This window comes from Haliotis rufescens, unplaced genomic scaffold (genome assembly GCF_023055435.1).
Source record: "Haliotis rufescens isolate VD_foot unplaced genomic scaffold, xgHalRufe1.0.p SCAF_23, whole genome shotgun sequence".
NCBI classification, from domain to species: domain Eukaryota; kingdom Metazoa; phylum Mollusca; class Gastropoda; order Lepetellida; family Haliotidae; genus Haliotis; species Haliotis rufescens.
Genome location: NW_025963924.1, coordinates 12,800,139 through 12,826,874, shown reverse-complemented (window position 1 = coordinate 12,826,874; position 26,736 = coordinate 12,800,139). Strand labels below are relative to the sequence as shown.

The 26,736-nt window shown below is 41.5% G+C and overlaps 1 protein-coding gene across 1 annotated transcript; it reads right to left on the bottom strand.

Annotated features, from left to right (window-relative positions):
• LOC124133101 (semaphorin-5A-like) lies at nt 1-26,736 on the bottom strand. Its single transcript, XM_048401594.1, has 16 exons — nt 26,597-26,736; nt 24,869-24,952; nt 23,047-23,081; nt 21,784-21,975; nt 20,424-20,615; nt 19,103-19,294; nt 18,491-18,682; nt 17,350-17,541; nt 16,882-17,073; nt 16,436-16,761; nt 10,676-10,680; nt 4,835-4,921; nt 2,523-2,551; nt 1,903-2,097; nt 1,018-1,209; nt 1-394 (listed from the first exon to the last, which is right to left on the bottom strand). Exons 1-16 carry the CDS (start codon nt 26,668-26,670, stop codon nt 60-62), a joined length of 2,514 nt encoding a protein of 837 aa, XP_048257551.1. The 5' UTR covers nt 26,671-26,736; the 3' UTR covers nt 1-59.

Genomic DNA, 26,736 nt, shown 5'->3' with positions numbered 1-26,736 from the left:
TATGCTTATTATTAATATATTCTGAAGATGCTGTATACATGATTTTTTCATTTCTGTATCTAACATCCGCCAGTGTTGTGGATGCAGACCTTCAGTTTGACATCGTACCGAGTGGTGGCCGGACAGGCCATGGGGTACTTGATGTTGTTGAAGCACATGTAGAACTTGGTACAGTCACTCTCGTGGGCGATCATGACGACACCAGTGCTGGGACAGGACTCCGCCGTCTGGGGAGCTGCAGTGGTGGCAGCATGTTTGCAGGCAGAGATAGTGGAGTCATACACGGTACCTTCTGCACACTGATGGCGATAGGCCACGCCATTGCTGCACTGGTAGAAGCGTCTCTTATTGGTGTCGTGGGCAAGGAAAGTGTTCTCACCTTCTGGACAACGATCTGCGGGAACAATAGTAAACCACTATCCAAATGTTAAGTATTAAGGATAGTAAGTGAAGTAGTGAGTACATTAATTACTTTGGTTTAACAGCTCTTTGATCAAAATTTCTTTTACATGTATACGTGTCAGTTTAATAAGAGAGGAAGACTGAAGTGATGCCGGTTTTAGATGGTCGTCATTTTAGGAAACCCATGAGCTCGGGTATGATGCTGGCAAAGAAAGAAACATTATCAGAGGGAACTTGGATTCGAACCCTCGACCATATGATTCTGGCACAGCTAACTGAGGCTGCTTAGTTGACTGGGCCACCAATGCCGCAGAGGATAAGTTAGTCTGCTAATGAAAATTACCGATCCAATTTTAAATTGGAACGTTTTGCATTTCTTTGTCCTTAGTTGACCTGATATTTCTCAGACAAAATACAAATTAAACATTCGAATGGCACACTTGTTATCGTTCACCGCTGTAACATGAACCAGAAGCATTTAGAAATAAGATAAATTAATTAAATTTGATGACAGAAAAAAAGAAATAAAATAAATTATAAATAAATGAATTATTGATGTATTTTATCTGTTCTTAAGCTGTTCTTGATATGATAATACATGTACATTACACATACCTCCACACGCCACTGTGTTGCAGTTGATGGTCCTGTTCTGGAAGCTCTCTCCTTCACAGTCGGCTCCCCCGAAGGCCGGGGTGGGGTTGGTACAGTTCCTGGTGCGGTCCTGGTCCTTGTTGCCTCCTCCACACAGGACACTGCACTCATCCAGGTCCTGCCACTCTTCCCAGTCCGTCCAGTTACCGTTAACTAAGATTGTGATATGTAAAAGTATTCCAAATTTCAAGATTGATGGATACAAACGTGATATATTAATACTTATGCATAATCGGTTCGCCCCAATTATGTTTCTAGGTTTGTCAGCACCATACCCGTGTTCGTGGGTTTCACCGGAGTGGTGAACGTCTGAGACCTGCATCACTTCGGGCTTTCCTCCCACATTAAGCTGACACGCCGTAATATAACTGGAATAATGTTAAAAGCGGCGTTAAACCCAACTCACTCACTCACGTATGCATAAAAATACGTATTTCTGCACACCGACAGTCGTGTAGAATGATATAGGGAATTTGGCGTCATTGGTAATAACGCGCTTGAATATTTTAGAGTGCTAGTGTATCATCAATGAATGATTAATATACTAAATTAAAAGAGCTACTACTACTATTTACTTACAGAAAACTCACTTTCTGTTGCTATTTTCTATTTGTTCTATATATTACCACTTGTCAATCTATCTGACTCTTATTTGTCAATAAACTATTTGAAGTAAATTTACTGAGATAATTTTTGAAATAATGAACAATGAATAACGCATTGACTGTGTGCAGCAGCCATATGGCGTAATGTTTGTACTTTTCATATCTGAACTTCACATATACACGTATGGCCATTAGTAAACAAACGGTTCTTGTAGTCTCGTGTATACATATCACTTCCCACCTATACAACCGTGTGTATTACAGCTGATCGTCTGGGTATCTCTGCTGGAGCCAGAGCACTGGGCACCGCCGTTAGCAGGACTCGGGTTGGTGCACAAACGTGTGCGATATCTCCTCATTGTTCCTCCTCCACATGTGTGCGTGCAGTTGCTCTCCGAAATCCATGGTCCGTAACTCGTCCATCCACCGTTCCACACTAGAAAAAGAAATATCTATGACGTATTCATACAACATGTTTTGCACAATCTGTTGGCGTGACCAAATTTCTGTTGCCCTTTAAATAACATCTTAAAAAATGTTTCCACATCATGGCAGTAATTAGTTCAAAGAATACGTTCAAACTGCACTATGAGAAAGCATAGCACCTTGTACCAACATTCTAATATTGCTGCACAAACCTCTGACGAATAGCTTGGGCTTTCACGCTGGATACTAATTTTGAATTTTGACCACGACGACAACAACCGTCGAATTTTCATGTTCTTGTCAATCTTCAAAACGTTATCCTACATATAGGTGTACTGTGTTCATTCAGAAGCCCCGGGTCCGGGTTAGATCAAATAACCTTCGAATAATCTTGGGAGATTCTGTAATCACCATGAGTCTTCCTTCCACACTCACCTGTCTTGTAGCATGTCGACCATGTCTGTCTGAAGCAAGGAACGTTAAGTGTGATTTATTAATTGGCACATTGGTGGCGTTCATTGATGACATACATGTCTATGCACAAGCATACAATGTTCTAGGTTTCACTCAAGAAAGGTTGCACCTTTCAGTATCTCTGTGGATACACTGTGATGCATAAATGTCATATATATAATCATATTTGTCAAAGTAGACTCAATTTATGGATAACAACTTCTTTAATACTGTAAAGGCGACGTTTCGGGATAGCTACTTACACTGTTGTCAAGTAAGGTTGCCTTTACAGCATTAAAGAATTGTTATCCATAAATTGTGTCTACATGTACTTTGTCATCTGTCAACTTCTAAGTAATGCCTATCAAACAATGCATCATATTTGTCCATGATACGCCAAACATCCTTCTGTCAAAGTGTGTCTTGTTACCCATATCAGATGGATTTGGATGCTGTAATTAAGGTTTGTGTGAAATTTAATGTGTTCTATGGCTGTGCTTCCTTGTCAATCATCCCACTGCTACTCAATATTTACATTATGATAGTGAATAGAGCCCCAACTCATGGTTATGTGTCTAATCCACATCCAAATCCCGTCCAAATCTTATTAATCAACATTTGTGTCTACGTATTAACCCTGTGTAACTGTTTAAAATGCCCCATTTGATGTAGATCGTGGAAGTTCATGAACAATTTGGAAGTTATTGCCAAAGAAATGCATCTTTATTTATTATCCCTATAAGAAAATCGAGTGGTTTATATATTCCAGATGTGTTATGCATGTATATCTTTACCAACTAAGATATATATATATATATATATATATATATATATATATATATATATATATATATATATTTACAGGATGTTCTGCTTTTCCATTGGACGAGAGTTCGGTCACATGACCACGAAATTGACGTTCAGAAGTGTATGAATGACACAATTTGACGTTCATATGTTTTTCAAGAGACCGTAGTCTTGAAATGACGTAAACACTGACGGACTACATACACATTCCTGGGTTACTTACCTAATATGGGTCTATGACAAGCAAACAGCCTATATTTATTTGTCGCAATGCAGTCTCTGTATGACCAACGCAGTTTACAGCAAAATAGGCGTAACATAAAATAAGTTAAAATACATACAGCTATAAAGTGGCATCGTACCATGAGGATGTTTTCCACAAGTGATCATAACAGCTCACTGTAAGGTCTATTATTTATATTTATGGTATCACAAAACTGCGCATTCGACCACAAAAGCATATAATTATATAAGTTTTTTTCAAAGTTGTAAACTAGTGAAGGATCTGTAACATTTTAATGGGTCTTTAATCTGATGGCTTATGATGTAAACATCTGAAAAGGGTTGTATTACTAAATAAGAACGTCGCTATATAAGTGCAATAATCTTGGACGCGACGTTAAACCCCATTTCACCTCACACTAAATAAAAGTGAGTGAGTGAGTATGGTTTTAAGGCCGCTTTTAGCAATATTCCAGCAATATCACGGCGGGGGTCACCAGAAATGGGCTTCACACATTGTACCCATGTCGGGAATCGAACCCGGGTCTTCGGCGTGACGAGCGAACGCTTTAACCACTAGGCTACCCGACCGCCCCAACTAAATAAGACGTGAAACCGAATGATGTCATCGTGTGGATTGATATCATACTTGTCACTGACTGGCCGTTGTGGGTGTCCCCTTGGAAAATAGTGTGCCGACCATTTGATCTTTTTGGGGACGGGAAATGGGATCTAATGGGCGAGAGGGTTTGATGGGATTTGTTTTAAAAGTATTTATATAAATGCTCGAAAGAAATAATGTGTCAAAAACTAGATCAACTGTTCACTGGAGGTGATAGACAAAGGAACATATTCTGTCTCAAACAGAACGCCTACATGTTGTGTGGACTGACGATGTAGGTATGGGGCGAAATAGCACAAGCAATAACTATAGTAATGGTTTTAAGTAAATTATGCTTCATATACTGAACGACAGCTTTTAGAATAGATCATGCATTATAGAATGATAGATGGTCCAGAGAAATGCACATGATTGCTAACTATCTAGCCGATAAGAACTAATATAAACTTCCTGCAGGTTTAAATGTCAAGGAACAGTTCCAGCATGCGGAATAGCATATCTCCTGTTGGCAAACCAGGTCATCTTGACAAAGGAAAGAAATATGTATTCACTTTCGCTGCCAATACATAAACTGTCAGTTTGTTTCGATGAACATGTATATTGTAAAGGATACTTCGCCCTTGAATACTATGAAGTGTATTACCTGTATCTTGTACAGCGTCCCCAACTTAACCACCCACATTTTGTTGTGTATCGAGAAGACCTTGAGCAGCGGTAGGACTCTCTCGCTCTGTAACAACAGTTGGAATTATTCATTAGTGATGAGTCCTGTTCCCCAGCTGTAGAAACTCAGATCCGTTCCCTTTATGACTTTTCGTTTGTTAGTACCGTGTCGTGGTCGTGGGTTTCATCAAAAGTGCTCCACATATTAAGTGAATATCATTGTGCAGTGACCCGTGACTATCCGGGGTAGAATAGGTCCTTAGCAACCCATGCTTGCCGTAGAAGGTGACTATGCTTGTCTTAAAAGGCGACTAACGGGATCGGGTGGTCAGGCTCGCGGACTTGGTTAATGCATGTCATCAATCCCAATTGCGTGGATCGATGCTCATGATATTAATTACTGGATTGTCTGGTCCAGACTCGATTATTTACAGACCGCCGTCATATAGCTGGAATATTGCTGAGTGCGGCGTTAAACAACAAACCAACCAACAAATCATTGTGCAGTTTCCTGCCACAGGGAGCTGACAGGCCATATGATGAACTCAATACTGATGAACGTCGGATTAAAGTCAACGTCAAACTCAACCTACAAGAACACCGTGCCAAACAACGACAACAGAGTATGAAGATCTAGAGTTTACTCCCTTGAGAAAGGGGCCAGAGCAGCCCGGTCTTTTAAAAGACTGCACCTGACCAGGGGAGACTTGTTTACTTCGGTTGCCTGCTTTCGCTGCTTGTGGGTTCGAATCCTACATTCCAACGGCCCCATGATGTAGTGGATATAGTGTCTGTCCGTTTGCTGGCGATCCCCTGGTCGCGTGACACCAAAATACCTTAAAAGATGGTGCTTGTCTTCCGCCATTAAAGGGATAAAACAAGGACTTGTCGGCTCGGAGTCCGTCTGATGTGTCGGAGATGGGTATCCATGTGAGACTGTGGCAAGGTATTTCTGTTGGCTAGCACGATAAAATCGGCATTCGTTCGAGCTAGCAGCAAACACACCTGCATGCACGTCGCTATGTAACTGCAAACAATTTGAACGCGACGTTGAACCACATTTCACTCCACGTCACCTCTGATTCTTGATCACGAGCCGAAAGTTATGATTATGTTCTCATAACTTAAAACACATCCCTAGTTTTAGACGTTGACAAATAAACTCGACAACACCCTTTCCATAACCATAGAAAATATCTGCTAAATGCACAAAAAGTCCGTTGTACGATTGAGACTATATCACAAGTACATGTTTATGAATAACTATCACAAAGTGATGGCTCACCTTTTCAAGAACACCTGGTATCATCACTATTTGATAGTGATTCATAAACACACGTTTATTAAATAGTCGGAATCATACAATGAACACTTTCGCAGATAGGTCTTATGATTGTGGAAAGGGTTTTGTCATCTTTATTTCATTCTCATGTAACAGTTATATCGATATGTGTGAATTCATAAACGACATTGACAGTTTACCTCTATTGCACATTATATACAGTAAACGAGAGTCATTATCATATATATGAATACTATATATATTTATATATATATGTGTGTGTGTGTGTGTGTGTGTGTGTGCGTGCGTGTGTGTGTATATATATACACTCACCGACAAAAGAAACGCGATGATATATGAAGAATTACTCATATTCAATTGAGTGAGTGAGTATGGTTTTACGCCGCTTTTAGCAATATTCCAGCAATATCACGGCAAGGGACACCAGAAATGGGCTTCACACATTGTACCCATGTCGGGACTCATATTCAAGAGATATAAGATTATATATGTTGTGTGAACTGACGCTCATGAATGCATCACATGTGACGTCACAGATCCATGAATCGAGCGTATGGTGATAAGAATGAAGACACTGTGTAAACACTCGATTGATTGTTAGTTGTGTCATTATTTGGTACACCTTGGAAACATCTCTTCTTAACTTACTTCTCCATATGTTTTTTATGGTTCGCGTTTCTTTGGGCGGTGAGTACTTATGTCACAGTTAATGTATTAAATCATTCAATTTTATTGAGGACGAATATCATTTTATGCTTATATGCAATGCTTATAGTGATTTAAGAGCTGAATACATTCCTCCTAAATATTTTACAACCCCCTTCGAAAAATAAATTTAATGCTCTTATGTCATCCACTTACTTTAAAATCATACGAAATCTAGCAGTCCATGTTTACAAAGCTTTTCGACTTCGTTCATTGTATACAGTCTAAATATTTATTTGTATATATGCATGTGTATGTGTATGCCTGTGTATGGATATGGATATATATGTAAAATAGTGGTAATTCTTTTTTCTTCCTCTCTCTGTAAATAGTTCTGTGTAAAAGGCCTACGGCCTAACACTTTTTTGTGAATAAACAATTATAAATCATTCAATGTGACTGAAACTTTCACTTCGGCAATTTACAACATTTCAAAATATATCGGTCATTTTACAATAATTTTCCCGTCAGACTGACTAAAAGTTATTAATAAGTTCAAAGGGGCTTAAAAACATCACAATAGGCTAAATATGCTAGAATTAGAATCCTAAAAGTAATATAATAAACACTGACTTTCGCTTTCTTTTAAACCTATTATTTTAAGTCACTGTGTGATGTCATAGAGCACAAAAAAAATTGTAATTCGTTATCATAATATCTGACATAAACGTAATATTTGCAACGATAATGAAGTTATTTTTTCTAAAACTCACGATCCTGGAGCAGCACGTGAAAGCACCGCAAACACTGCAACAACAGCGAGCACGACGACGACGAGTCTTTGCATCGTTCTGGTCTGGCGTTATGATAAACACCCAAAGCATGTACTCTGGCTTAAATAGCCTTGCGATTGCACCCTTAAAGAAAATGAGGGTTGGTAGGTGGTAACATCCTGGTTCATCGATCAGGCAAAAAAACCATTTTCATTGCATACCTGTACAACGGAGACAGACAACATGTTTATATGAAACGACAAGGTTAACAGTCATGCCATATGTTTTTCAAATATCCTTTTCAGCAGAGTTGTGAAAAAGGAAAATATGTTTAAATCATTTTGGTGGATGCATAATTCAGGTTTCTAGTTTGTATTTAGCTGGGCACACGTGACAAAGTCGATCAATCAACGCTGTAGGACACGCCCTCGTCCATTATATCTATCCAATGAGAAACATGAAGACCACTTAACCCCTGAAGAGGTCGGACGCAGAATAATTTGAAATTGACGGTTTATGTGGATTTCAGTGCATAGGTATTTTTTTCTAACACAAACTATTAGCTGAGTATCGATGTCTGAACAACAACTCGACCAAGACAAATGAACAACCCCATTTCGAGGTCGGAGGTCGGATCAGGGCGTCAACGGTTGCACTTTAACCTTTCAGAATTTCCTCTGCAGCAATATGTGCATTCTAAACACTTACCGCATATTTAACTCGTCATCCATCTTGTTTCAACAGTGTTTTAGAGGACAGGGGGGCCCAACAATCCAAGAGGGCGAATATTTGCGCCCCTATCACAAAGTAAGCATGTGATGAACGTGGGTTCAAATCCAAGATTCGTGCTGATTATGTCACTCCATGTTCATATTTTATCTGCACCATACACCTCCACGTATTTTTGGTTTGGTTTGTTGTTTTACGCCGCACTCAGCAATATTCCAGCTATATGACGGCGGTCTGTAAATAATCGAGTCTGGACCAGACAATCCAGTAATTAATATCATGCGCATCGACACACGCAATTGGGATCGATGACATGCATCAACCAAGTCAGCGAGCCTGACCACCCGGTCCCGTTAGTCGCCTTTCACGACAAGCATAGTCACCTTTTACGGCAAGCACGGGTTGCTGAAGACCTATTCTACCCCGGATGTTCACGGGTCCCACGCAATTGGGATCGATGACATGCATCAACCAAGTCGGCGAGCCTGACCACCCGATCCCGTTAGTCGCCTTTTACGACAAGCATAGTCGCCTTTTACGGCTAGCATGGGTTGCTGAAGACCTATTCTACCCCGGATCTTCACGGGTCCCCCTCCACGTAGCTTTCACTGAATCGGAAAACGTCTGCCGTCTGCATCCCTTTGGACTTGGGCTTGGATGGGCGTGTTTTCATTTTGTAAAAGATAGATGGAATTCGGTATGAACTCACTTTAGCTTGGGTGTATGTGTGGGAAGGGCGTGGTTTTGTTTATATAATTCTTGATTAAAATGCAGCAATTTTGAGATGCCATGAATATATATATCGATATCAAAAATTAAAATAATTCACTTCTCATATCGTGAGACATTACCAATTCATTAGAGTCGATAATATTTCATAAGTACAATTTTGATCAGTGGTAACAGACGGATATCTTTTTATTTAGTTCGCGATAGTGTACAGACAGTGGAACATGTTGAGACCGAAGAGGACAGAAGAAAATTTACCACATTCGGCGAACCAGTGACGGATTCAACGAGCAATGTTTGACGATCCCATTTAGTCCGCTATTACGACACACATGTGGTCCCGTGGACCTTCTCTGTCCCCAGAATCCCCTCGAGGGTAAACATCCAAAATATTTAATATTCTTCTTAAAAACAAAATTATTACAGTAACATATACCTGTTAGCTGGTTTTCTAGTTAGCTGGTTTATTAATAATCAGGAATGCATATCTACCCGAGAATTTTAAAAAAAACTATGTCTCTGGTAAAATTTATTACACACTTAATGTTTATGGGTTTATTAAAAGTAAACAGCTTATATTTAATTGTCGCAATGCCGTCTCAATAGTACAAACATAGTTGGAAGCGAAAAATGCGTGGTCTAAAATAAATAGAGCTATAAAATGGCATCGTGCCATGGTGACCTTACCGTGAAGGATTCAACAACAACACACTGAGCACCATATCTGTTCTTTTTAAGGTTATATATAAAGTAGTGAGTGATGCTTTACTCCGCTTTTAGCAATATTCCAGCAATATCAGAAATGGGCTTCTCACATTGTACCCATGTCGGGTGTTGAACCTGAGTCTTCGGCGTGACGAGCGAACGCTTTAACCACTAGGCTAACCCGGCCGCCCCTATAAAGTAGTGAAGGAGATGTGACAGTTTAATGTGTCTTTATTTAGATTGTTAATGATCTTCAGGGTTGTACAGGCAGTAAACGCAGATGCAGTGGCACTGGTTTTTGTAAGATATGCTTTATATTATACTAAAAAGCAACTCTTACAATATATCATGCATTGCAATAGAAAGCAAATGCGGTCTGAAGTTTGCTGAGAAAAGAATTATGTGAAATGCTGGACTTAAGTGAGTGAGTGAGTTGGGTTTAACGCCGCTTTTAACAATATTCCAGTTATATCACGGCGTGTCAGCTTAATGTTGGAGGAAAGGAGTGATGCAGGTTTAAGACGTTTACCACTTCGGTGAAACCCACGAGCACGGGTATGGTGCTGATAAACCTAGAAACATAATTCGGGCGAACCGGGATTCGAACCCCCAATCATAGGTTTCTGGCGTGCCCAAGGGACGCAACTCTGCACAGCGAATCGCGGCGCCTTAGACGACTGGGCCACCCGTGCCCACGCTGGACTTAAGACATTGACGTAAAAGGGAACGACATTTAGGCAAGACGTAGGCATCTCCGTGGGCACCAACTGTGCTTCCCGTCTTGCTGATCTGTTTCTCTGTGCATATAAATTTGTGCTCGGTTTGTCAAATCAAGGGAATTTGTCCAAGACGTTTAATTTTAGCTTCAGGTCCATCGAAGATCATTTATCGTTCAATAACCATTAACTAACCAAATCCCTTTCACGTATTTACCCACCTGAACTAGAAATAAAGGAGACCAGTGAGACTGACTCATCTTTTTCATATTTAGATGCATAAAGATTCGGAGTGACAAATTACTCTCCACAAAACTGTATGACAAAAGGGATGACTTCAACTTTCCAATACTCATTTTTCCCTTCATGTCGAGCAATATTCCTGCTGCTACAGCCATTGGTGTCCACATTTCAGAACTTTTGAGGTACAATCGGGCATACTCGTTCTCACATTTCAAAGCGAGTCATACGACTCTTGATCAAAAGTTGTTTGATCAAGGTCACAACATTCAAAGCTTCAGTAAAGCTCTCAAAAAGTTTTATGGTAGAAATGTGGAGGACATTTCCAAATTTGACACATCAGTGACAGAAAATGATGTCCGATGCTATTCCCTATTTTAACTTGCACCATATGTTCCCCTGTTTTTATCCAGGTGTCAAAATTGCCTTGCCTTTGCACCGGCGGGACAGTATATGCTCATCTTTTCGCCAATATTTTTTCATCATCACTATTTGATAGTGAACTGATTGACACATGTTCGTTATATAGTCGGTATCTTACAATCGACATTGTTTGTGGCAGAATTAACATATGATTGTGGAAAGGGTTTTGTTTTTTAATACCGAATTTAAAGACATACATTACCCCAGTCAATCAAATTTGAACAGCTAAGAAGCCATGGGGTAGTTCCTGTGCCGTTTTTATTACAGGGGTTTCTGGTACCAGTGATGTGCCTATGAAGATGAACAATATCTGATTTAGAATATAATTACCAACAAATAATGAAATTGCTCCTGGGGCAGCATGTAATTGCACCGCAAACAATGCACCAGCAGGAAGCACGGCGACAAGGAGTATTTGCATTTGGCCTGGTGAATTCTAATGGCATCTACTCCAGCTTAAATGGACTAGGGCGGTCGGGTAGCCTTGTGGTTAAAGCGTTCGCTCGTCACGCTGAAAACCCGGGTTCGATTCCCGACATGGGTACAATGTGTGAAGCCCATTTCTGGTGTCCCCCGCCGTGATATTGCTGGAATATTGCTAAAAGCGGCGTAAAATCGAACTCACTCACTCACTCACTTAAATGGACTAGATATTGAACCCTTGCGTAATGAAGGATTGCCCACGTGATCCGGGTTCGAACCGGTCTTCAGTAGACCATACTTGTCGTACGAGGCAGCGGGCTAAAAGCTTGTTCAACAGTAATGTTAACAGTAAATACATAAAAATATCCATCGGAGTTCATAACAGTGGATGCATTTTTTTAGTTTACTCAGTATATAGGCACATTCATATCTGAGACGCCCACGTTCATTTTTTTCTTTATCCAATGAAAAACATGAGAACAACTTGAAGAGGTCGTTAACGGCCGCGATGACGCAGGGCAATTTGTCATGGACAATTTATGTGGATTTCAGTGCATCATTAAAGTCAAATAAAAAGTATTTGTTCAACAAAAACTATGAGCTGAGTACCTTGTTGACATCGATGTCCTTCGAACAATAACTCTATCAAGACAAGTGAACAACGTCATTTCGGGGCCAGATCCGGAGCGTCAGTGCGTCTACACTGCAAGTTATAAATAACGGAGGCTACCAATTTCCTCTGCATGAACATGTGTATTTTGAGCACTTTCCACATATTTAATTCGTCATCAATCTTGGTTCAATCGATCAGTGATGACGAAATCAGGGCTGGCCAAACCATCTAAGATATTTGCTCCTCTTAGTCATGTAAGGATCCGATGAACGTGGGTTCGAATCCAAGATTCGTGCTTTCACTAAAGTAGTAAATGTCTGCCATCTGAATCACTTTGGACTTAAAACAGATACGCCTTCATATAACTTACATAATACTCACTCACTTACAGTGTTCACAAGTCTACTTACACAAGACTCGGCAGTGCTTTCTGTATACCCTTGTGCACTTTTATACAATGTACTTCGGGATCCAATATACACAGTGTATATTCTGCCGACATCTATACAAGATTAATACCAAAAGGCTCGCTGACTTGGATTGTGCGTGTCATCGTATCCCAATTCCGTGGAGACCCGTGAAGATCCGGGGTAGAATAGGTCTTCAGCAACCCATGCTTGCCGTAAAAGGTGACTATGCTTGTCGTAAAAGACGACTAACGGGATCGGGTGGTCAGGCTCGCTGACTTGGTTGATGCATGTCATCGATCCCAATTGCGTGGATCGATGGTCATGATGTCAATCACTGGAATGTCTGGTCCAGACCCGATTATTTACAGACCGCCGTCATATAGCTGGAATATTGCTGAGTGCGGCGTTAAATAACAAACCAACAAACCAACCCAATTGCGTGGATCGATGCTCAAGATCTAGATCCCTGGATTGTCTGGATTCAGACCGCCGTCTTATAGCTGGAATATTGCCGGCGTTAAACAACAGACAAACAAGGAAACATATTATGCCATAAGTGGCGTGTATACATCGTGCGTATAATGTAAGGTCAAATGTAACAATGCAGCCAGTCAATGTCTCATAGCTGGTATTATGTGTAAAGGCAAGTGTCAACTAAGGTTAACCTGTCCATATAAAAATACATGTACTGTATCTTTCTGTTTAATAAATGTAAAGTCCAACTAATGTGTAACATAATCAAATAAGAATTGGATTAAACCAAACAATATTACTAATATTATCAAAAGGTTATTGGGTGAAAACAGTCGCCAAAACACTGCAAACGTTAGGTCGTAATTTGAAACCCGTATCAAATACATCGCCATTGAATACACATATCTTGTTTCTTTCATTATTAGCCACCACCAAACATGGATGTATGCAAAAGATTGCCCGCCAGTTATGTATTCATCCATCCTCATTGCATATGAATGCCCGTGTCATTGGGAATAGATTCATTAAGACCTCGGCATATTTGACTCTCTATATTCGAAAGTCTTTGTCTAGCCATACTGAAACACAATGAAAGTTATAGGCTATAAAACACGCCGTGTCACCGTTGGACTGTTCACCTATGTTCACCCAAGCAGCGAATGGCTGTCCAGTAGAGAGAGATGGAAAGTTCTGGAGTCAGAACCTTCTCGCGGCAGGCAGCTTCGGTTGTAAACTCCACAAGGGTATGAGTAAGTACGGTGGCCCATACCCGCCACTGGTGAGATCATTTTTCACTGTATGCCTCTATATTTTATCTGGCGCCAGATACTTCCACTGGTGAGATAAAATATAGAGGTTTACAGGGGGAAATGATCTCACAAGTGGAAGTATCTGGCGCCAGATAAAATATAGAGGCATACAGTGAAAAATGATCTCCCTAAGAAACTCCCAGTGGCGGGTATGGGCCATTAACATTGGGGTCTGTATTTGGTGTCAGTCTGTTCTATGTTGCATGTCATGCGAAGAGTAGACACAGGTGGCCCTATCGTTTAAGGTTCCGCAAATTGCCGTGCAGAGTTGCATTCCCTTAGTCGTGCCAGAAATATGAACTTGCGTGGGTTCAAATCCCAAAGTCGCCCTTGTTATTATTATATGTTTGTTTGCACCATACCCAGGCTCGTGGAATTCAGCAAAGCCGTAAACATCTGAGACCTGCATCACTTTTGGCTTCCAGCCCACATCAAGCTGCCAAGCCATGATATGACTGAAATACGCATTGTTGCGTTGTTGCATTTTCGTTTTGATTTTATTAAAGAGCGACAATGTGACAATGTGACATTTTTTAGGTCAAAATATGTCGCGTTGTCGCATTGACGCCCCATCAAAAATATGTAAAAAGGCGTTATAATTAATGCGCGACAACGCGACTTCTTGATAATGTTGCATTGTCGCCCTTTTGGATTAAGTGAATTAATCTACGCATGCGCTGAAATGGTTATACTCCGTTTCAAACTGCAGTGATCTTTGTAAGCTAAAAACCAAAGCAGCAATGTGGCAATGTGGGTTGCTTTTCTCAATATTAAAACATATCTTTCATCGTTGCTTTAAAAAATTAATTCATATATCGTTATTGTCTGTGTCGTTTTTCATAAACCAAACGTGTTTTCACAGCAAGAAATAAACACTTTGCATTTCTGTTTAAGTTAATTCCGGTCTCCGACATCTTTTCAAATCAATGAGGACACAGGACTGACCCTGTCGTTTTTAGAGAGCGCAATTCGCTGTGCAGAGATGCATCTCCAACATGTGACAGAAAACTTTGATCGTGGGATCGAATACCAGTACCACACACGTACATCACTTAGGGATTTCCTCCCACATCAAGCTGAGTGCTGTGAATAACTGGATGAGTGACCGAGTTCGGCTGCTTGGAACCTGAGAGTTTCGTTCCTGCTCCACCCTGCAGCACATATTGGTTGGTTGGTTGGTTGGTTTGTTGTTTAACGCCGCACTCAGCAATATTCCAGCTATATGACGGCGGTCTGTAAATAATCGAGTCTGGACCAGACAATCCAGTGAATGATAGCATGAGCATCTATCCACGCAATTGGGATCGATGACATGCATCAACCAAGTCCGCGAGCCTGACCACCCGATCCCGTTAGTCGCCTTTTACGACAAGCAAAGTCACCTTTTACGGCAAGAATTGGTTGCTGAAGACCTACTCTACCCCAGAATCTTCACGGGTCCTGCAGCACATGAATCACATGTGGAATTTCTTTTGGCAAGTGACTTGTTCGAGGTATGCCACTGTTAAGCAAGCAGTGAATGGGTACCCGGTAGGATTGTATGGCAATGTGGCTAGAACATTCTAACACATCACAGGCAGCTTGGGTTATATACTCCCCTTGGAGATGAGAATAACAGGGGTAATAATGCGCTTTGAATATGACATCCAGCATGGAAAAAAGCGGCATACAATGGGACTATTATTATTATCATTATAAACCAAACTCGCTTACTCGCTCAAATCGGTGAAATCGCTGTGACGAATGGCGTCTCCTAGGCGTTCCAGAACCCTACGATCTTGTGTTCGAATTCCCGGTTCATCCTGATTAGGGGGCACGGGTGGCCCAGTCGTCTAAGGCGCCGCGATTCGCTGTGCAGAGTTGCGTCCTTTGGGCACGCCAGAAACCTATGATTGGGGGTTCGAATCCCGGTTCGCCCAGATTATGTTTCTAGGTTTGTCAGCACCATACCCGTGCTCGTGGGTTTCCCCGAAGTGGTAAACGTCTGAGACTTGCATCACTTCGGGCTTTCCTCCCACATTAAGCTGACACGCCGCAATATAACTGGAATATTGTTAAAAGCGGCGTTAAACCCAACTCACTCACTCACTCACTCATCCTGATTATGTTTCTTTTTGGACCTACATCACTGCAGGCTTTTCCCCCACGTCAGACCGAAACGCCGTGACATAACTGAAATACTGCTCAGAGCGGCGTTAAACAATACTAACTCACTCACAAATTCCACGATAAGGTTATTTAACGAGTTATTATTGTGTTCAAGTTTAAATTATCTATCTATCAAAGTAAAGATAACTGATGGATAACAACTTCTTTATTTACTGTAAAGGCGACGTTTCGGAAAATATCCTTACCGGAACTTGTCAACTTCTAAGATATGCCTATCAAACAATTCTTGTGAAAATGTTTCGTTCAGGCATCATACAGAGTTATGACAACAATATCAATATTGACAATATGCAACAAATGATTTATTAAAAACCCTTTCGAAACAGCAGTGCTTTACATCAAGGTAAATAGAGCACAAGTTATAGTTAGTGAAACATTTACTGGTATTTCAGTTGCTTGATGTAACAGGTCTTTGTCCTAACATGTTCCATGGGTGCAGACCTTCAAGCTGACATCGAACCGGGTGGTGGCTGGACAGGCCATCGGGTACTTGATACCATTGGAACACATGTAGAACTTGGTACAATCACTCTCGTTGGCGATCATGACGACACCGGTGCTGGGACAGGACTCCGCCGTCGTGGGAGCTGCAGTGGTGGCAGCATGTTTGCAGGCGGAGATGGCGGAGTCAAACACGGTACCCTCTGCACACTGATGGCGATGGGCAACGCCATTGCTGCACTGGAAGAAGCGCCTCTCATTGGTGGCGTGGGCGTGGTAGGTGGCCTCATCTTCTGGACAAAGATCTGCAAGAAATCAAGCAATTATGTTACCAAACAGCACAAGCTGTGATGTTAACGTCATCAAAGCTTTGAGCATACACGATAGTTATAGAAAACAATTTGTTCTCTTATTTGTGAAACTACCTCCACACTCCTCGGTGTTGCAGTTGATGGTCCTGTTCTGGAAGCCCTCTCCGTCACAGTCGGCTCCCCCGAAGGCCGGGGTGGGGTTGGTACAGGTCCTGGAGCGGTCCTGATCCTTGTTGCCTCCTCCACACAGGACACTGCACTCATCCAGGTCCTGCCACTCTTCCCAGTCGGTCCAGCCACCGTCAACTGAGCAAGCGTGTGATCATGTTTAGATATTCATACGTTTTTCCCTGCGTAATCAACTGTTTTTTCATTTCTTTTTATACTTTAAATGCTTTACTTTAGTGATACGGGATGATCCAGATTTGAAACAGACAATAAGTAATTATTTTAATATCAAGTTGAATATATTTAAAAAAAAATTAATATCAGCATTACACACATGCATACACTTTTACCACACAAATATTGTACCATCAATGATTTATATCATAAATTAATAGAGCTATTTCTGTTACTGACTTGGACAGGGATGAGTGTTACATTCCCTCTCAGATCTGTCCCTGACATCTCCGTCACACTCCTGGCCTCCGTGGGCTGGGGCGGGGTTGGTGCACGTCCTGTCTCTGGTCTTGAACTGGGATCCTCCTCCACATGAGGTAGTGCACGTGCTGTATTCTGTCCACTCACTGTAGTCACTCCATCCACCATCAACTGTTACAAAATCATTTACACTGATACATGTCAAGATATTATGAATAACATATAGATGTATTTACAACCAAATGAGGTGTAACACATGCTGTACGCAGTTTAATCAGTCCCATGATGATTCCTGGTTAGAAGAGGTTCCCAGCTTCATGTGCTGGTCGTTTTCACCATCAACTGTAACACATCCTAAACAATCACAAGGTCGCGTTGAGGCATGTCATGATGCATACATCAGTTATGGAAGATTTTACCCTTCCAAATGCGGGAGGAGGTACCCACCCTTCATGGGGTCCTGGAGTTGTTGTGAATTCATTCCACACCAACTTTGGAACATCACAGGTTTATGAGCAAGCTTTAGACTGTGCAGAGTAATCTTATGATATCATTATTGTTTTGATATCTGTATACACGCACACATGGCCGAATTCATCCTTGTGAAGTTTCAAGCGATCGTATTCGAGGTAAAAAGTATTAGTTAACCAATGCCTAGACAAGTGATTCGGGACCAAAATTCTGGGATGGTGGCAGTGATTTTTTTTCGAAAATAAATATTGTCCAAGAAAAGTCTTCAAAAAAATAATTATGCTTCTGATTCTTGAAATTGTCTGCCACAAATACTAATTTGTTTCAAGGTGCTTTTAGAGGAAGAAAAATTAGGCTCATAGTTTCTATTTAAAAGAGATCTGGATATAAAGCTGTAAAAATATATCTAGTCCTATCAGTTAACCAATGTCTTGGCAACACAGGTCAAAGCACCTCATCTTGAGGTATGAAGGCTGATTTGGGGACACATTCTCAGATATTTTAGAATATTTTTCTCATTCTAAACAAACGGCGAAATTCACATATTAAAGAGCTTTCATATTGTGCAGTACTCTCCTTAGTGAGTAAATTCGAATACTTTAATCTTTATATGACCATTACCAATATCCATTTTAAAGAGATGACTCACTTGGACAGGGATGAGTGTTACAGTCCCTCTCAGATCTGTCCCTGACATCTCCGACACACTCCTGGCCTCCGTGGGCAGGGGCGGGGTCGGTGCACGTCCTGTCTCTGGTCTTGAACTGGGATCCTCCTCCACATGTAGCAGTGCACGTGCTGTAGTCTGTCCACGCGCTGTAGTCACTCCATCCACCATCAACTGTAACAAATAATTAACACTGATAAATGTCATGATATTATCAACACAATAGGGGTATATTTACAATCAAATGAGGTGGGCACGTCCTTTTCTCATGTTGAGCGTTGTCTGTTCTTTTTTCACCAGCCCCGTGAGGAATCCAGGTTAGAATAGGTTCCACCTATTTGATGGTCACATGAGGTAGTATACAAATCGTATATCATCATATATTTTAGCAACAATTACATTTTCTAACGGTTCAACAGTAAATTCAGCTTTTGCAATTCAAGATATATATTAAATGCAATCTGAGTTGTCCCTTCTGTCAATATACGTCAATTTGTAAAGAAATGCTGCTGCTTTTTCTGGCAATGTTTCGCCTTGAAAATATTGATAGTTCTTATTCTGGCATACCCTTACTACCAATCAATTGGTACGTACTTGGACATGGGTGGGTGTTGCAGTCCCTGCTATAGGTATCAGTTGCCTCCCCTGCGCACTGACTTCCGCCATAAGCTGGGGTGGGGTTAGTGCATGACCTTGTTCTGGATCGCGATTGGCTGCCTCCTCCACAACTCACTGAGCACGCGCTGTAGGGTGACCACATACTGTAGATGCTCCAACCGCCGTCAACTATCAACAATAAATTTGTAAAAGGATTTTCAATAATAGTCTTATGATTTGATTTGTTTTTTAACGCCGCACTCAGCAATATTCCAGCTATATGAAGGCGGTCTGTAAATAATCGAGTCTGGTCCAGACAATCCAGCGATTAATATCATGAGCATCGATCCACGCAATTGGGATCGATGACATGCATCAACCAAGTCCGCGAGCCTGACCACCCGATCCCGTTAGTCGCCTCTTACGACAAGCATAGTCACCTTTTCCGGCAAGCATGGGTTGCTGAAGACCTATTCTACCCCGGAATCTTCACGGGTCAGTCTTTTGAAGACGGGTTATGCCTATTTATTGACTCTAAATGTCTCCGTTACAGAGTCTCAATTAATCTCCACCTACAAAACCAGATATTTAAAATCAACGCCGTTAATCAGTACTCCACATTCGTCCACAATTATACATATCCAGGTTAAAGAGTCGCGAATGTGGAGATCGTCCCCCCGACAGTAAACATACGGAAGGACATTTGCTGAGTAACAGGGTTTTCACATCAATGCCCCATGCTCTGACACGGACGATGGACCTTCTGATCGGCCGGCTTGTCCACACGACCAACGAGGTCAACCCCGTCAGCAAGCTAACGTGGTTAGGATGTCATCTGTGGCATGGCACTACAGCCAATTACGTCAGCATTAGACTTTCGGTATTCACTTTCACCCCTAGATACATTATAATTCATAACTGAGCTCTAGTGTCTGTTTTCCAACGTCATGACAGGGGACACCGCAAATTGGCTTTACGCGTTGTATCTGTTTGGGGATACCTGGATATATGTGTGAATGATATCTAAATATACTGATCGAATACGCGGGTTATGTTTTCAACTGTATTTTAGTTATACCAAAACGTGTCTGCTTCATGTGAATGGAAACGCCGAAGTGGTGCGGGTCTCAGACGTTAATCACTTTGGCGAAAGCAAAAAGCAAAGGGACATGTAGAGTGTTGAAAAACCAGTGACCATGGTCAGGGCAAATACAGGTCCTTTTGTATGCCTACAATAAGCAGACGGCCCTCCACGGGGGATAGTGGCACCTTAGACGACTTGGACACCCGTGACCGCCCTCCTGTGATAGAGACATACCAGGACAATTGTGTGTATTGCAGCTCCTGCTTGACGTTTCAGAGGACGATCCAACACACTGTCTGCCTCCAAATTGGGGACGAGGGCTGGTACAGGTTCGGGATCGAGCCTTGGTCTGAGTTCCTCCGCCACATGTCTTTGTACAAGCGGTGTAGGGGGTCCAGGTGGCATAGCTGCTCCAGGCTCCGTGGACTACACAGAGACAATCATCATTGGCTGCCAGCACCACACGCTTGTATGTTTCACTAAGTGGTAAAAATCTTCGTGTTTCCTCCCACATTAAGCTAACACGCCATGTTACTGAACAAAAGACGTTAACCTAACTTGCACCAAACCTTCACACACACAGTTGGTGACTGAGTTTCGTTTTCACTGATTTAGTCAGCCTTATCATGACGAGTGAGATGTAAATTGAGCTTCACACGTGTGGGACATAAACCGGACAAAAAAAGCATTCACTTGAAAATTTAATTTGACCAAAAAACTAAAGCATTACTTAACCGCCAATAGGCTGGAAACAGTCGCCGTAAGACTGCAAACGTAAGGTCCAAAACACAACGATGATACCCATATAAAATACATCTTCATTGAACAACCATTTCTTGTTTGTTTCATTGTAAGCCACCATCAGTCATGAGTGTGTACTTTCTTTCGTACACGGTATCTTCGGTATGACAAACCGGTGCGTCAATGTGTATAGAATCAGATTTCTGCAGTATATAAGTATCTATCGTTATCTGTCTCTTTGTTTAGGGAAATATAAATAATCCAAAAGAAAGGTTATTCATACCCGAATTCATGTATGTATGAAATGGTTGGTTGGTTGGTTGTTTAACGCCCCACTCAGCAATGTTCCAGCTATATGACGGCGGTCTGTAAATAATCGAGTCTGGACCAGACAATCCAGTGATTGACAGCATGAGCATCGACCCACGCAATTGGGATCGATGACATGTATCAACCAAGTCGGCGAGCCTGACCACCCGATCCCGTTTGTTGCCTTTTACGACAAGCTCAGTCGCTTTTAACGGCAAGTATGGGTTGCTGAAGACCTCTTCTACCTCGGAATCTTCACGGGTCATGTATGAAATGAGTCAAACTTAAATGGCAGAGACATATTATTGGAGGGAACTTCTCCCTTTCGCTAGTTAAGGGGCGATCGGGTAGCCTAGTGGTTAAAGCGTTCGCTCGTCACGCCGAAGGCCCGGGTTCGATTCCCGACATGAGTACAATGTGTGAAGCCAATTTCTGGTGCCCCCCGCCTTGATATTGCTGGAATAATGCTAAAAGCGGCGTAAAACCATACTCTCTCACTTTTGCTAGTTACGATGGAGTAGATATTTCTGGGTTTATGACATACTTGGACAGCTATGTGTGTTACAGCTGGTAGTCTGGGTAGCTCGGCTGGAGCCGGAGCACTGGGCACCACCGTAAGCTGGTCTCGGGCTGGTGCACGAGCGCGTGCGAGATCTCGTCATGGTTCCTCCGCCACATGATTTAGTGCACGTGCTGTATGCTGACCATGCGCCATAGCCCGTCCATCCGCCGTTTACTGCATACACAAAACAGTGACAGTGAATGTATAAAACTAATTGCATCATTGTACCATACTATAGTAAGTATTTCGCGAAATCTAAACATATCTTGCAATATTAAACGCATCTAAAAAATTTGAAGTAAAAATATCTTGAGAGGTTTAATTGTTTTCTGCGAAGTTCAAACGTCTCTTGATGTTGACAAATACTCTTGGTCGGTGACGCGTGCAAGAAGGCGTGAAGGTGGTTGACAGAACAATGCTATATAGTCCTTATTGAACTCGTGAACGCGCCTCAAAACACCCCGCCTTACTTTCGTCTAATCGTTAAATAAATGTCACTTGTCCATGTCAATAGAGTCACATTTTATTGAGACACTGGCATCTATTTTCAGAAAGTACCATATTTAGCCGTTAAAACCATTTATATCTATCTTCATCATAGTATGTCTCCCAACATCACAGTCCAGGGGTCCGTTCCACAAATCGATCCAAGTTGATCCTGAATGACATACTTTAACATAGAGTTACTACTGTCATTGCGCTACGATCGCTTTGCGGAACCGGACCCGGGTCAAAAAGGCCTAGGACTCTGCTTCCTCAGGCTGTTTTGATCAGAGGATCGGGCAATAAAGTCCCGTGACTTGGCTGCGTGTGGATCGCTGCTCATGCGTTCAGTCATTGTGTGCCTGGTTCAGGCTCTCTTATGTGATATAGCTTGAATATTACTGACTGGTGTTACACAACACTCACTCATTAAGCACATAAAACATATCAAATGTAATTACATATTTATCGTCCAATTTATAACCATATGTGCATATACATGTAGTTAGCATCTGATATATTTAACCTAAGTATGTTTTACTTTGGTGGTGAAGTGCAGAGGCGTTGGTAAATTTTGTGTTTACAGCAACCGTCAAACCGATAACAGGGTTTGATTCGACAACATGGGCCGTTTTGAGAGCCCATTCTCAAAGATTACGATAGCAGCACTCACTTACGCACTTACGCACGCACTCACTCACTCACTTAATTGTTTGTGTTATAACTGAGGCTTGATGCTGATGGATACCAAAGAAGTCTCACCTGGACGGTTCTTATAACAGGTTCTCGTAGATGACCTGAAACCGATAAATATACGGAATTGATGTCTGAAACTGTAATGTGCCAACAGAGAACTTAACATATGCAACCACAACTGGGGTAATTAAACTTATATGAGTAAATCATCGTATCATGATCACCCCCAAAGCCGCCTTACCAGCATCACACTCTAAGACGATTATGCTCAACTAGATGCTCAGCAAGGACAACACAAGTTTGTCTGTAGGTCCACCGCTATATTTAGTCAATACGTCTGATAGCCAAGTCTGAACTAAAACAGCACTGAAATGAGTTTACAGGTGTATTGCCTGGTCTATTAAATAGTTCTCACGGTCGGTCCCTTGTCCACAACCCCGTGCACCTGGTCTAGTTGCAATTGGTTCGTTGGTTGGTTTGTTGTTTAACGCCGCACACAGCAATATTCCAGCTATATGAAGGCGGTCTGTAAATAATCGAGTCTCGGCCAGACAATCCAGTAATTAATATCATGAGCATCGATTCACGCAATTGCGATCGATAACATGCATCAACCAAGTCAGCGAGCCTGACCACCCGATCCCGTTAGTCGCCTCTTACTACTGGCATATTCGCCTTTTACAGCAAGCATGGGTTGCTGAAGACCTATGCTACCCCCGATCTTCACGGGTCGCACCTGGTCTAGTAGTTGGCCACAGTGATATTCTAATTGCCTTAATTCCAATAATTGTCCCATTCCAATTTGGATATGCTCTATCACAGTTTCATCCTTTGAATAAGGGCATAACTGACCAGGGAAACTTTTGGATGGGGTGTCTCTCCTGCGATCTTTAATACCTCCAACGAACTTTGATGATTTGGTTCTATTGACCAGGATACAATTACCCGGATGACAAGTTAATATCACGTACGTGACCAGTGTCACCGTAAGTTTGTTTGTTGTTTAACGCCGCACTCAGCAATATTCCAGCTATATGACGGCGGTCTGTAAATAATCGAGTCTGGACCAGACAATCCAGTGATTAATATCATGAGCATCGATCAACGCAATTGGGATCGATGACATGCATCAACCAAGTCAGCGAGCCTGACCACCCGATCCCGTTAGTCGCCTTTTACGACAAGCAGAGTCACCTGTCACCGTAAGTGCAAGGATTAATGTTAAACCTCTGACCAGTACAACTATAAGAACATCCACCCGGATATTATTGCCCAGGAGTGACTGAATGTACAGCTATGCCGCTGTCTCATCTGTGGGTATGATTATGAGGTGAAAGGGTTCCACTGAACAGTGAATAATTAGTTAGGGAAGCCACCTCTATCTATCATACCAGCCACCCCAACACTTCAACATGAAAACAGAAATGTGACACAATTATGAAAAAAAAGCTATAGGTTTGTTCTGAATTTATGAATGTATAAACATATTCAAAATGAATCGAATTATTGTTCTTGCATTAAAACCGAATACTCGCGATACCTCACAGAAATTTAACTACTAAACCTTAACGATATAGCTAAAGAAGCTACAACCTTGACAGCAATATCCATTCCCGAAATTTCCAAAGCGATGTTAGCGACACGACTGTCGTTTCTCGTTTCCTTGATATAACCCCCACAGTAATCTAGAGCTACGATGAAACTGTGTGAAACTGGGTCTTCCAAAATCAATATGGAATAGGGAGCTTCGATACACAACACAGATAACCTCTATTTGTGTGTGTAGGATTTCACAGAGGCGGGGTAGATATATATATATATATCTGTTAGCATGCAAGTAGAAAGTGTTTGCGACGGCAGCAATGCCGATATTCGACGTTCCACATACCTGTATCTCGTACACCGTTTCCATCCAAACCAACCACAGCTGGTTGTGTAGCGGGTGGAATATGTCCCACACGAATACGCTACGCTGAAATATCAAAGTGACAAGGTGTGGTTAGGTGGGTTATCACGTAAATAGAATTATGGTGACGAGTACGTATGCATACCAACTCATGTTGGTATGTTTGATGTTTAACGCCGTACGCAGCAATAGTCCAGCTAGATGACGGCGGTCTGTAAATAGTTGAATCTGGACCAGACATTCGAGTGATTATAATTATTCTCATGAGCAGCGATCTACGGAATTTTACGACAAGCATGGTTTGCTGAAGACCTATTCGATGCCGAATCTTAAAGGGTTACGAACTACGGGTATGATAAGGACAACGACACGTGATACATTGACAAATGTTTAATATTTTTAGGCATTGTAAAATCATAAAGTTATTCTCTTTTAGTGAAAAATCTGAATTCCCGGGTTGGTACGTATTGCTTCCTGTATAATAGATGCACATGCATCTATGAGATAATATATAACATGAATATCAAGAATATATGGAATTTTCCGACCCTTCCTAATGATCAATGTTAAGTTCGCTATCAAGAAAGAGGCTTTTGTCAAGTTGGTTGACAATGATTGTAAATACGTTAACTCAAGTGATGTTACAACCACGGTTTGATTTTTAAAAGGGCAATAATGTGTGAAGGACGTTATTGAAGTACTCACTCATTATACATGTATGACTTGGATATCACTGACGTAAGAACAATATAATTTCTAAAAATGGTGCAATTAAATGAATCTCTTCACCGTGAAATTACTATTTATCTTGTTCACAGACCACCCGACAGTAACTTTTATTCATGCCCGCCCCCTTATTAATATACATCGGATTCCTCTTTCTTCCCTTATTCGCATCGCCTCCGCCAAGAATTCATGCATAGGGTTTGTCTATAAGAACGATTGTATCAATTTAATATGTAATGTTTTGGCCATATATACCGGCATATAATCTCGATATATCATTGGTTAATATAAGATAACCTGTAGCTAGCCACGCAAAAAAAACGTTCGATTACCCATGTGAGTACACATTTTCTTCACATTCACTTATTTTGTATATAATTTCGATAGCCAGGTGTTTGAGATGGTGAACGATTCAATGCTAGATCCTGGCATTGAGATATGAAGTACAGAGGTAGACGGAGGCTCTTACACTGACTATCGAAAAATGCCGACCACAAGTACGCCATTAAAACTATATCAATTACTATGTTATGTGTATTAGTAAAAACTGTATTTTATTGTGAATTAACGATAAAGGCATTTTTGTGATCGATTATAATTTTGGCACCTACCCTCTTAAACGTTTCCTCAAAAATAAGATTATTTCAGTATATAATATTACTGACAAAACGAGAGAACAATATCATGATACACAAGGATAAGGGCAACGCAGTTGTTTAAGGCGCGTCAAACCGCAAAATTGTAAGAATAAAATGATTATGAGTTCGAATCCAGCATTCTCCCTAATTATGATCTTTGGTTTGTCAGTACCATCCCCGTCCTCTTATGTTTGCCCAAAATGGTAAACGTCTGAGAGCTGCTTCACTTCTGACACATGTCGTCACACAAGCTGAAATGTCGTGATTTAACTGAAATACTGTTAAATGCGCCGTTAAGTCAAACTTATTCAACCATTCAACCCCATTGAAATGTGGGTCTACTCACGTTTCCGATGATGCAAGTGGGAGCACAGCGACCACTGCAACGACCGCGAGGACGACCAGAGTGAGCCCTTGCATTTTGCCTAATCCTGCCTGATGATTGAACGGGGGTAACAGCAACGGGCTTATATACCCTGTCACAGC